Genomic DNA, 14,458 nt, shown 5'->3' on the forward strand with positions numbered 1-14,458 from the left:
GTTATTTCTCTTTTCTGGCCACTGGATTAACACATCCCTAACTTTTAATGACACGCACCATGACGAGAAAAATTTATCGTACAACTAGAAATGAAATTATATAGATTACAATCTTTGTTTTGATTTTTTGCATTAAATGCATATTTGTTCCTAATGGTACATTCAGATTTTTTTAACGAGACAGATTGCATCTATTGCTCTGTCGATTTTAAATACATGCATTATCGATCCGTTCACTCAAATATTTAATGTCTGTTCGGAGAGAAGTTATTCTTCTGAAAAAGCAAAGTTTCAGTCATGAGTTGCAGTTACTTAAACAATTAAATGCTTTCTTTGGTGATTCATGCGGGATATGCAGTTAGCGATATTGCAGAAATAATACTTTGTCCGCATTATCGCGTTATCGGGTTTTGTAATTTTTTTCTGCAATGATTGCTACCTTTATTACCCACAAGAACCAACAAAGAAAGCATTTAATTGTTCATATTATTACATCTTTTTTAAAAAAAAAAATGATTGTTAAAAGTAAATGAAATTAACTAAATTACTGTTAAGGTACATCAGTAGAGCTAAAAGAAACAGCCAAATAATCTCCTATGGAAATCTGAGTATGACATCATCATATTTTTTTAAGCTTTCTCAGGTAGTGCAGATTTAAAGTTGTGAAAATCATGACCCCGGGGACAGGGTAAGGACACAGTTTACATAGAGGGAGAGGGTGGGGCCATAATCGGGGTCGAATTTACATTAGAATACTTAGAGAAAAATCTTTTAAAATCTTCCTCTGAAAAACCAATTCGCCAGAAAACCTGTAGCTCGTGTGGAAGAATCCTTAGATAGTGTAGATTCAAGTTTGTACAAATCATGATCCCCAGGGGTTGGTTCTAACGCAAGAACCAAAGGTTTAACTTTCCTTCAGAGCGTGTATCTCCTGTCTATTTAATTTATTTATAAACAGAACATATGCTTTTATTAAAATTGGAATCACGTTAAGGGTACCCTGTTCTGTCAATTCCAGAACATTTTCTGGTGATTTCTATCCATCGAATCAAAGAATGCCTCGTATCACTATTCGCATGTCCAGTCTTTTTATTCATTCGAGACAAAAGGCATTACGTAGATATCCGAAATGAATGGTAACGTTTCCTACTTTTTTTAAAACAGTTAGAAAAAGTCTATATCGTTTCAAAATATTGTGTTGTTTGGGTTTTATTCAAATTTTGAAGCATGTAATTTTTACATAAATAGACGTAAATTCATGACTCGGCGATATATATCATGGTATGAACATCAATACCTTGTTATATTAAAAGGATTTTATCGACGACTACAAGTAACTTACTTCATTGACGAGTGGATAAAGCGTTGGGCTTGTGATCCGTACATCCCGAGTTCAAATCCCTCAGGGGCTGTTGTTGCTACTTACTGCATTGAATTTTTTAGATATTCATTTTTTAACCCCAAACTGCAAATTTTTCGCTTGTTTGACATATGTACAGTTTATTTATCATGATATATTTCATAATCAAATAATTTTCTGTTGATTTGAGTGACTTTTTCCAGGTGTGTTCAACCGTAAATTAAAATTTAGCAGGAAAATTTTGATGTATCATTTTATACAATACAGCGCCAATGTAAAACGCGGTGCATAGTGTGACATTACTTTTGGATCAACCATTGCACATGGTTTTACTAAAATGCAAGCATCTTGATATATTATTGATTTACAATTGCTTAGAACCTGGACAATTTTTGTGGCCCACCAGAGGCTCAAAGTTTGACGTATGGTTTTATAGACATTTGCTTAAGATCTTCTTGAAAACAGTAATACACATTATGTGATATGATTTTGAAATCATCCTGTTCAAAATTGGCTCAATGTTCAACATAATAATATCTGAAGAAAAATTTGAAAGTCTTTTTATATCTTTATTCTACTACTCTGTCCAGATATTTGTATATATGACTCCATAAATCTGACATCATTACATGGCTCAAAGTCACACTTACTATTTAGTCGCTAAATGGTGACCAAAATTTATTTCTGATGACCATTTCAAAAATGTTGGTCTCCATCACGAGGAATGAACTCGTGTATACCTTCTGTATTTATATCATTATTATGAAGAAAGACCTTATCATGTTTTGCTTGGTGATCAGAAATTGTCTCGCACTATGACAAACCCTTAATCTTCTTGTGCATTATGACAATTTCATGTTCGTGAGAAGTACATCAAGTTGTAGCAAAACCCCACATGTTTACCAAAGATGCAAGTGGATAATACAAAAACCTCATAAAGTAAAAAAAAAAATGGTCTCCTCTATGTAGGTTAACTACAAAATTCCTAATGCCATATAAATACTGGGGGTCTGTATTTATTCAAATAAATGACTTTTCTTACTCTTCTCTTTTATCTTTTTTAGTGCTGTCAACAGTATCTCCTTTCTTCGTCTATCCAAATTGCAATAAATTAAGTTTTCCTTTTTCCGCCATGCTGTCTCTGTTTCATCGAAATCCTAATGACGCTTTTATTACTACCTGAGTTTATTTTTTCAAACGTAACGTTGACCGAGAGACTTTCAATCTAAATCCTAATGACCGAGAGACGTTCAATCTAAATCCTAATGACTACTACCTGAGTAAATTTTTTCAAACGTTACGTTAACCGAGATTTTGGTAAAAAATTTGGCAAATAGCCGTTTTAGTCGCAACTTGGAGCACTGCATTATTGCTATTGTTGCTCAGGTGAGCGATGTGACCCATGGGACTCCTGTTTTAGGTAATCGGGGCATGTAGATTTCAGTTATGTCAGTTTCTATGGGGCTATGAATTTCCAATAACTGTCCGTAAGAAATGGAAGGAATCATACTCAATTGATGTAAATATAGTATTTTAACAAATGTTTTGAACATCCGTGTATATGTGTTTAAAGAACATGAGCAAAGAGTAGGCGGGGTAATTGCTGTTAGAAGGACACTTAGCTAGGTAACTGAAAAAATAAATATAAAAAAAACTATCAACTATGTATATTTATCAATATAATTATTCATTTGTTGTCTTGTAAAACGTTTAAAACATGCCGATGTTGAAATGAATCCTCAAATTAGCGCAGCTAACTTAAAGGGGCATGGTCACGATTTTGGTCAAAAATTATTTGTCCGATTTTAATGTTTACAATGCTTCAGTAAGACATTTTTAACAGGCAACTAAAATTTGAGTACCATCCGTTTATTTATAAGCGAGTTACAGGGCTTAGAACTCTTTGCTATGTAAACAAACGTTTTGATAACATTTTGAATGTTGAAATGAAAATTCAAGTTTAGACCTAGAATGATTGTGTTAAACGTTAGGAACTGTTTAATTATGCTTAAAATGAAAAAGAAGATAGGCAAATCAGCTTGAAAAAGATTTTTGACTGGTTTATTGAACCTACGTAAACAAAAACAGGGCATGAGCCTTGTTTACGTGACAACGAATTGCGAGTCTTGGATCTGGCTCAAAACTCTACGCCTGACTCTCATTTCACATGATTATCAGAAATAGATTCCTAAAGCATTGTAAATAATAAAAACAGTAAAATTGAATTTGACCAAAATCATGTCCATGCCCCTTTAAATGCTCCATGTGTTTTCAATGTTATCATATTAAGTAATTAAAAACAGCTATTAAATTGAATCAACAAAAGTTTGAAGTGAATCCGATTATCCACGTTATTGAGAGAGAGAAAGAGAGAGAGAGAGAGAGAGAGAGAGAGAGAGAGAGAGAGAGTATGCATACCTGATCGCACGGGTTTCCGTGTAAAGAAGAATTTTTACGTTCATGGCTTCATGCCATAATGCGATGTAATATGCTGCGTCTCTCAATTCAGGAAGAACCTGGGTAGCCTAAGGGTAAAATCTTGCATCTAACTATTGGCAAATATGATTTGCCGTATAAAGCAAACTTATATGTCTGAATATCGGTTAATCGGTTACTTGATTAATATTTGAGTAACTATAAATTATTAACATTTTACATTGCTATTTATATTTTATTTCATTTAAATTTTCCAGTGCTTTTGCCTATGCAATAAAACTTCGTCAAGTTTTGATTTTGATTTTTCAATCATTTCATCAATGTCTTAAATAGGCAATGCAGTTGCTTTGCATTGCATTGTTAACACTGTGTAGCGGCACACAGTGGGTTTGCACGATCACAATATAGTGTCAAAATATCAGTAATTCTAATAATTGTACAACCAATATATAATTTTGAAATGATGCAAATATAAGCAACTCTCGTGTGGTTTGAAAACTCACTCAGCGAATGGTTCGTAAATCATCGACGGAATCACCCAAAGATAGGGTTTTTTATATTTTTGGAAGTTTAAACGTTAGTTCGTGAACCCCGTGCATTTATGACGTCATTAAAACTACAGTTTCGACCGATCACGTAATAGAAATAATTTTTGCACAGAAAGCAGAACTATGTAACATAGCATAACATAACTTAGTGTTAATATTCGAAAAAAATGTTGTTACTTTTTGAACCAAACATAAAAAATGTTGTGATAAATTTTATTGCCTTTTTTGGTATATTTTCATATTTTCCATAAAAAATGTCTTTTATGTCCGTTTATTGGCAAAAAATTGGCTAGAAACGTGTAATGAAAGATGGGTATACGTATGGAGTATATTTTGAAACACACACACAAAGACCCCAAGTACATAAAACATGACTTTTTGAATTTTTTAATTACATTAAGTGTCAAACCTATAATTTAAAGCTTTACACGCTATAATTTACGTCAATTTTGAATGACAGTGAAAACACATTTGTTCGTCTACTTATAAAAGTTATCCTTAATCTGTATATTACAATGATGAATTCCATCTCGTTACAAAGATACAGATTTTTAATTGTTTATTTTCCTGCCTGGAAAATATACCTTTTCATGAATATTGATGAAGGAAGAGCAAACCGACCTCATTGCGCATGTCCGCGGAGAACTAGGTGGTCGTTATTGTTTGCCTAATTAAATATCCACTTGATTTTTAATATGCTTAACAGTTGTTAATTTGAAATACATACATGTATAATGAGTAAAATACGTTTTTCATTCACGATACCCTTACTTCTGTATTAACACTTATAGGATCTATAAATAGCACATAGGTGAAAAACACAGGTCTACGTCATTTTTTTAAAGGAAGTATTCATATCTACTTACAGGCTTGTATTTTTTCTTTTGTTTGTACTCGTATATCGGACAAATTTATCCTTTACTGAAAATATCCTTTCCTTTGTGAAACTATCACAATTGTGAAGATGTTGACCCTTCACCAGTTTTGGTATGATAGACTAAATTTAGCTGTCGATATCACGTGATAGATTGATATTCACGAGGAGGCATTACTTTCCTGGCAGGAAAATAAATATTTTTTATTGTTTAATATTTGATATATTTGTTACGTGATCGAATTGAGCATTATAATTAATAGCATAAAGGTAACTTTTATTAGTAATCAAACACATACATTTTCCCCTTTATTCAAAATTGACGCAAATTATAGCGTGTATAGCTTTAAATCAAAAAAAATATTTAAATCAAACATTTGCTGAGAAGGGACTTATCTTGATAGATCTTGATTCAGCTTTGTCTGTAGAAAATGAAAACAACCAGAATGTTAATGGGAAAAGGAAGATGTGAAAAATTGACAAATCGTTACTATCAGTGCGTGATTTATTTAGGTAAGAGATACTTTCTTATAAGTTAATTTGCAAAGAATGTTTGGCGACAGCAAAATGATTGATTCGAATAAAAAAAACCAATTTTTAGAGTTGCTACAGAGAGAGAGAGAGAGAGAGAGAGAGAGAGAGAGAGAGAGAGAGAGAGAGAGAGAGAGAGAGAGTTATTTGCATCCAAATCCATTATTCAATTTTTGGGGGAAAATATCCCAAAAAGCAAGTAAACCAGTAAGAACTTATATCCGACTTTGAATTTCAATTGCTATGGAAAACAATTCAATCGTTAAATTATATTAACTTTAATTGTTCGTCATATTTTATACAACATACATGGTTAATCTCTTTAATGAATTCAATTTATCAAAAATATTAAACAGAAATTAGTATCGATACATTCTGATTATATCTACATTGTGACTGCTTTCGAGATGGGATGGATGTATGGTTGATTGATAAAAAAAATATTAACATTTTCGTGTCTTTGCTTGTAATAACACTACGTATCGACTTCGTACTATATAATCCATAACTTCAAATGACGCCAAATTGAGGCGCCAGCGGGGTTCGTTTATTCATATTTAATTATTTAATCGTACGATGGCTTTAACTATACACATGTAAATATAAGTAATAAGAAATCATTCTTTAAATATTATGAGGTGATATTTTCGGTCGGGGCGTGATCAAATCTATTATAGAGCCCTTCGGGCTTTATTGGATTTGATCATGCCCCGACCAAAATTATCACCTCATAGTACTAAAAAAAATGATTCCTTATTCCTCAAAAAAAATGAAAACGATTGCCAGATACAAAAAAAAAATACTGTTTGATAAAAATTGAGGAGGAAGGGAAAGCTTGTCTTTACCACAATGCATTGAATAACAGGTACAATATATTTAAATGATTTCGAGTTCTGCGCCAAATTTTACAAAAATATATAAAAATATGATGCTTTTATTATTAATGTTCATTCAAAAATATTTACATTTTCCAGTGTCTTCGTAAGTGATAACACTACGAGCCAAATTTGTACCTTATTCCTGAATTTAATTCGGGCAGTACAATTAACATTGATATTTACAATTACAAAATAAAGGTCTAAAAAGTCTAGAGCGGGCAGTTAAACCCATGCATGATCTAGTGTTCAGTAGTTCATTGTAGAAAGATATGCAATCAAATTAAAATTAGATGTTAGATCCGCTCGCTTACTCGCTGTGTTTTAATTAGATTGAAAGATACGTTCCCTGTAATAATTTCAATTTAGTTATAAATATTACTGGGTCTTTTGATTAATTGTTTATAGCACATGAACTTTAATATTAATTTTATCTTACTGGCCTTTGGGATACCTATCACAAGTTTATTTTCTACTTACTAAATGTATTATCAAAATATCAGTGTGACAGGGTGTTTTTAACAAAATGATAGATTACTAAGTACATACATACGTAATTACATAAACAGGCTTATCTTTCTAAGATTGCCGTAATGCGACTGAATAAGTAATTTTCATATCGATAAATCAACTGAATCACCCTCCCTTCCACCCCCACCCCCAAACAACAAAATGAAAATCTTGACTGTTCATCTTGCACAGTCAAGTTAAAAACTAATTGATTTGCAAGCAAAGCGTATTTAGTTTATACTTTGACGATTTTGCATTTATTTTTGAATTATTTATTATGGCAGTTGCAACACTACAAAGGCAGTTATAAATCAGGTGGGATCCAAATTTAGATTATTGATTTAGATCGACCTCATATATTTGAATACGTGTTACATTGAGCAATACACTCCCACATTAGAACTAGGAAAGATTAGTCAGCTAAAATGTATATCAAATATACATAACAGTATTACTAATGTTGAAACATCAGAACTTGAAACATTTATATCTAGTATTAACTTGAAGAATTATGAAGACTGTCTTATTGTTTTGAAGAAAATGTGTACAAAATGCAAATAACCGTTTATCATGTAACATTAATAGTTTCTATACAATTTTACACTGTTTCCTTGAAGCCAGAGAAGTTACTTTTAATCGTATCTTTATAAATTGTCAGGTATGTCTTGTACACTTGTTCAGCGGTTGGTCGTTTCCTTGGGTTGCGGTTCTTGCACTGTTTGTGGATGTCCTTAAGAGAACGTTTAAGTTGACGTGTAGAAACATCATCACCTAGAAAGTACAGACACATGTCTGGAATCTTCCAGATCTCGATTTTTTCGTCGTATAGCGGCAATATGGAAGCATCGTATCCCCCTTTGTAAGGCCACAATTCTTCGGGGGCAGGAAATCTTCCTGTAACTTCACCCCAGACAGTGCATTTAATTAACCTCTTATTCGTCCCGTTCACCAAAATGGTTTCCATGGAGTCGACGTCACTAAGAACCAATCGGAAATCTTCAGTAAAAAGAAATTGTCCCGCTAATTTTTGGATATGGTTTGCGTCACACTGGACGTATATTTTTCCATCGTGTCCAGAATGCAGGGTTCTTAGTATATCTACATAGCTCACACATAACTGCATCCTGGTTTGTAAAGTGTTATAGAGGGGATATTCCTTAAATCGAATCTCCAAATCCCTTGCATCAAGCAGTCTGTGAACCTCTGTGACAATGGTATCATTGCAATGGCCCACAAGCTGTAGTAGGACAGAGGGCCTATAGAAGTTTTTCATCAGATTTATTCCCTGGAGATAACCAGGGCCTGCAATTTTTCCCGCCCAATCAAATTTCCTTAATTTCTTTACTACAACCGGAAACTTCTGCCAATAAGAATGCCACACCTTAAAACAGGATGAAAGATATTGTTTGAACAATTCATTATAAAAAAAAAACTTTTAAAAAAAATATATACATAATTTTTTTAATCAAAAGATAAACTTGTAGGTAGGAAAAATATTTATTTGTCTTTGCTACCAACATGCCTACTTAAGGTGGACTGACGCCAATCATGCGTGACCTCTTTGAGTGATTGTGTAATTGGTGATAATTTGACCTTAACCTAAATCAAAAACCCTCAGTGAGAGTTACGATAAGTTCGCGGGGTTGTGGAATACGGATAGCATAGGATCCGGAAAGGGCCATGTAGTTCATTATCGCATCATTGCACCATCGACGTAGTGCGATAAATCAATAATGATATAACGATTGTGTGATGACGATGAAGGGTTGGTGCATTTGCGCGATAAAGATGATGCGATGGCGCGACAATGCAAGGGCGATATAGTGCGATAGCGATAAAGTGATGTTCTATCGTGTCTTCGCTACTTCACTATCGCGTCAATGCTTCATCGCACCATCGTTCTATCGACTGTTTTGCGCATGTGCCATTAAAGAAATCGTTTCAGGAATGGATTTCATACAAGAAATTGACCTTACTTGGTTGATAAACTTAACTCTCTAATAATAATTAGGTGTTATACAAATTAGACATGTCCTTCTTACTTGACATAAACATATTTAAAAGGGCTAAATTATAGTTATATAAACGAAGATTATTGGTTTTTAAACGTTGTCGTGCGATTGCATCATCGTCCTCCCGCTATCGTACCATCGCACTATCTACGTAAACGTTGATGGTGTGCTGGTGCGATTGTGAACTACATGGCCCTGTCAGGGTTCCATAGCTTGATGACGAAACGATGCTAAAATATTTCTTGAATGGATACGATAATAACTAAATTGTAAAAATGTTATTATAGATAAGATTTGATTGTCTAATGAAGAAAAACTTATTTTATTATTTTCAGTAATAATCAATGCGATAGTGAACTACATGGCCCTGTCAGGGTTCCATAGCTTAATGACAAAAAGATGCTTAAATATTTCTTGAATAGATACGATATTAAAATGTTATTATAGATAAGATTTGATTGTCTAATGATGAAAAACTTATTTTATTATTTTCAGTAATAATCAATGCGATAGTGAACTACATGGCCCTGTCAGGGTTCCATAGCTTAATGACAAAAAGATGCTTAAATATTTCTTGAATAGATACGATATTAAAATGTTATTATAGATAAGATTTGATTGTCCATTGAAGAAAAACTCATTTCATGTATAATCAGTAATAATCATACTTAGGAAACAGGCGGTAGGTTAGAAAAAGACTTTGTGACAGGTTTTACTTGTATTCACAATAAATAGCGTCCGTTAAGGGTTCGTACAGTGAATAAGTAAATCTATTACGGACAAAGTGATGCACATATGTACGTGCTTTGGGACATTTATACATGATCCCTGCTAATATATCATAAGCAAAAACAGTATGTTATTATCTTGTACGTATTATCCATCTAAATTGAACAAGTATAATTTTATAGCAACATCTTAATTAACAATTACCTGCATTATGTACATAAATCATTTAAAAAGAAACAATACTTAATATAATTACAGTGAATAAAGAATACATACTTCTAACTTCATCGCCATATAAATAAGTACTGGTTTATATCATATCAGACACATTATTTATCAAAAAAGTAGTTCATCGTCCTACGAGAATAAGCTAGCTTTTCCTTTACTCAATTTTCCTTTACTCAATATATGAAGCATTATATATTTTCTTAAAAGTGAATCATGCCCTTCCAAGTATAAAAATCACAACTCGATCATGCGGTTTTCTTTCATTGTATTGTTATCTTTATACATTAAACTATGGTTTAGCTCTTCTAAATCTGTCTGGCAAGAAGGACTAATATGTAATACCTTATTGATCAAGAGAGTAAAGTCGATTTCTTATATAAAAGCGTTCATTTATTCACTGTCTGACGCCATTTCTTTTTCAATGACGCATGTGCAAAACAGTCGATAGTGCAATGTTGCGATAAAGCAATGACGATGGAGCGATAGAGAAAAATGATACGACAGAGCATCGCAACATCTCTGTCGCATTATCGCATCATCGCTATCGTTCTATCGCGTCATCGCGCTATCGGTTCTTTTTGCCATCGCACCATCGTCATTACATTGTCGCGCCATCGCATCATAATTTCATCGTCATCGCTTCATTGTTATCGTTATGTGATATGGCCCTATTCGGATTCCATACGGGATCATTTCGTGAATCAATTTGCATTATGTTTCTTCTTTAAGAGACTGAGTCCAAATAAAAACAAAAGGAATGACAGAAAAACTTGATAATATACTCCGAAACTCTGCTTTGTTAAGGTGTGTTATACAAAGCAATGTGATTAGACCAAAGCATGTTTTTATTGATGAAGATTTATTTTCGGTCTGACCTTTTGAAAAATATATGATGATCTTATATAATGAATTTTACATTTCCACACGTCCATTGTTATAAGAACAATAAATAAAACTCGTCATCATCAGTAAAATTTTCTTTAAAATCCTCAGAAGCTTTACAAAAGATGTAGCTCTAAAGCTCCTAATTTTTAATGGAGGCGCTTTCTTTCATTTTAATCTTGTGAGGAGAGTGGAATGTTTGCTGGTGATTTTGGCGGCTTTCATTGAGTGTTTGTTTCTTTGTCTGATATCCTATTAAATGAATATAATCTTTTCGCATTTATCGAAAGATTAAAAACCATCCAAAAGAAAGACATCTACATTTCAATTCATTCAAAAAGAAATCATGTTTTAAAAAGTTTATTGTTCTTGTCTGTTTGTTATGGGTTTGATTATTCTTAATTGGATTGGATTATAGATGGTATAATTTGCGACAACAGAAATACAGTAGACTATGGTTCGGCAAAAAATGACTTAGTTTCGTAAAACCCATTTATAACCTAAGAGTTAGGGTTAAGTTAACAAATTTTCCAAATGATTGTAATGGTATCAAATACTTAAGTATAATCCCTATAAAAATAATTATTTTAACAGTTATATAATTTATTACAATTTGCAATGATGGTTTAAGGTCAAGGGTGTAATTTAAAAAAATTGCACTATCAGTTCACACTTTTTGCAACCACCATTTAACGTGATTTGGAATTCATATGTAATACACAGGTTTTATAATGGACCTCTGAAAATGAACCTCATAGCTTCGCGATAGTTCAAACAACTTTTGAATTGAGACATTTTTTTCTCACAAAACATTTTATTTTCTTTTTCTTTCGGGAAAACGAAGTTACGACTGCTGGTTAAATCCAATGTAATCACAAATATTATATATAATACAATACGTACCAACATGGTTTCAATCTATCGGAATAGTGTGTTCTTTTATTTACATACTACTAAACAAAATGAAGTTATAATACTAAATTATTTATTGTATGTATACAGTTTAATTCTTGCCTCTTTCACATATCCTGAGTTTCCTATGTTCCCTTCTAATTTGAGTTGTTCAATATCCTCACAAGTGAGGAAGGGGTGACATTTTTCCATTCCGTAAAGTGCAAAGAAGCCATGATTACACACCGGTTTACATATCTCGCGGTTTTCCACGACACTCCAGATGCAAGTGAAGTTTTGTTCAGGAGAAATAGTGTGCTTTTTCTGTGTCCCAAATATATTTTCTGGTAAGAGATGATCTCTTAATATACATAACAAGGAGAGATACATAAATATGCAAACGAGTAGACTTCGCCTCCATTTTGATTTCATGTTATTTCTCTTTTTTGGCCACTGGATTAACACATCCCTAACTTTTAATGACACGCACCATGACGAGAAAAATATATCGTACAACTAGAAATGAAATTATATAGATTACAATCTTTGTTTTGATTTTTTGCATTAAATGCATATTTGTTCCTAATGGTACATTCAGATTTTTTTAACAAGACAGATTGCATCTATTGCTCTGTCGATTTTAAATACATGCATTATCGATCCGTTCACTCAAATATTTAATGTCTGTTCGGAGAGAAGTTATTCTTCTGAAAAAGCAAAGTTTCAGTCATGAGTTGCAGTTACTTAAACAATTAAATGCTTTCTTTGGTGATTCATGCGGGATATGCAGTTAGCGATATTGCAGAAATAATACTTTGTCCGCATTATCGCGTTATCGGGTTTTGTAATTTTTTTCTGCAATGATTGCTACCTTTATTACCCACAAGAACCAACAAAGAAAGCATTTAATTGTTCATATTATTACATCTTTTTTAAAAAAAATGATTGTTAAAAGTAAATGAAATTAACTAAATTACTGTTAAGGTACATCAGTAGAGCTAAAAGAAACAGCCAAATAATCTCCTATGGAAATCTGAGTATGACATCATCATATTTTTTTAAGCTTTCTCAGGTAGTGCAGATTTAAAGTTGTGAAAATCATGACCCCGGGGACAGGGTAAGGACACAGTTTACATAGAGGGAGAGGGTGGGGCCATAATCGGGGTCGAATTTACATTAGAATACTTAGAGAAAAATCTTTTAAAATCTTCCTCTGAAAAACCAATTCGCCAGAAAACCTCGTGTGGAAGAATCCTTAGATAGTGTAGATTCAAGTTTGTACAAATCATGATCCCCGGGGGTTGGCTCTAACGCAAGAACCAAAGGTTTAACTTTCCTTCAGAGCGTGTATCTCCTGTCTATTTAATTTATTTATAAACAGAACATATGCTTTTATTAAAATTGGAATCACGTTAAGGGTACCCTGTTCTGTCAATTCCAGAACATTTTCTGGTGATTTCTATCCATCGAATCAAAGAATGCCTCGTATCACTATTCGCATGTCCAGTCTTTTTATTCATTCGAGACAAAAGGCATTACGTAGATATCCGAAATGAATGGTAACGTTTCCTACTTTTTTTAAAACAGTTAGAAAAAGTCTATATTGTTTCAAAATATTGTGTTGTTTGGGTTTTATTCAAATTTTGAAGCATGTAATTTTTACATAAATAGACGTAAATTCATGACTCGGCGATATATATCATGGTATGAACATCAATATCTTGTTATATTAAAAGGATTTTATCGACGACTACAAGTAACTTACTTCATAGACGAGTGGATAAAGCGTTGGGCTTGTGATCCGTACATCCCGAGTTCAAATCCCTCAGGGGCTGTTGTTGCTACTTACTGCATTGAATTTTTAGATATTCATTTTTTAACCCCAAACTGCAAATTTTTCGCTTGTTTGACATATGTACAGTTTATTTATCATGATATATTTCATAATCAAATAATTTTCTGTTGATTTGAGTGACTTTTTCCAGGTGTGTTCAACCGTAAATTAAAATTTAGCTAAGGAAAATTTTGATGTATCATTTTATACAATACAGCGCCAATGTAAAACGCGGTGCATAGTGTGACATTACTTTTGGATCAACAATTGTACATGGTTTTACTAAAATGCAAGCATCTTGATATATCATTGATTTACAATTGCTTAGAACCTGGACAATTTTTGTGGCCCACCAGAGGCTCAAAGTTTGACGTATGGTTTTATAGACATTTTCTTAAGATCTTCTTGAAAACAGTAATACACATTATGTGATATGATTTTGAAATCATCCTGTTCAAAATTGGCTCAATGTTCAACATAATAATATCTGAAGAAAAATTTGAAAGTCTTTTTATATCTTTATTCTACTACTTTGTCCAGATATTTGTATATATGACTCCATAAATCTGACATCATTACATGGCTCAAAGTCACACTTACTATTTAGTCGCTAAATGGTGACCAAAATTTATTTCTGATGACCATTTCAAAAATTTTGGTCTCCATCACGAGGAATGAACTCGTGTATACCTTCTGTATTTATATCATTATTATGAAGAAAGACCTTATCATGTTTTGCTTGGTGATC

General features: G+C 32.7%; 1 protein-coding gene across 1 annotated transcript; it reads right to left on the bottom strand.

Annotated features, from left to right (window-relative positions):
* Positions 1-7,638: 7,638 nt before the first annotated feature.
* On the bottom strand, positions 7,639-12,308 carry LOC128179340 (protein O-mannose kinase-like). The gene is made up of 2 exons (XM_052846741.1): positions 12,000-12,308; positions 7,639-8,515 (listed from the first exon to the last, which is right to left on the bottom strand). The coding sequence occupies exons 1-2, from the start codon at positions 12,306-12,308 to the stop codon at positions 7,733-7,735; spliced, it is 1,092 nt and encodes a 363-aa protein (XP_052702701.1). The 3' UTR covers positions 7,639-7,732.
* Between the last annotated feature and the right edge of the window lie 2,150 nt (positions 12,309-14,458).

This window comes from Crassostrea angulata, chromosome 4 (assembly GCF_025612915.1).
Source record: "Crassostrea angulata isolate pt1a10 chromosome 4, ASM2561291v2, whole genome shotgun sequence".
Lineage (NCBI taxonomy): Eukaryota > Metazoa > Mollusca > Bivalvia > Ostreida > Ostreidae > Magallana > Magallana angulata.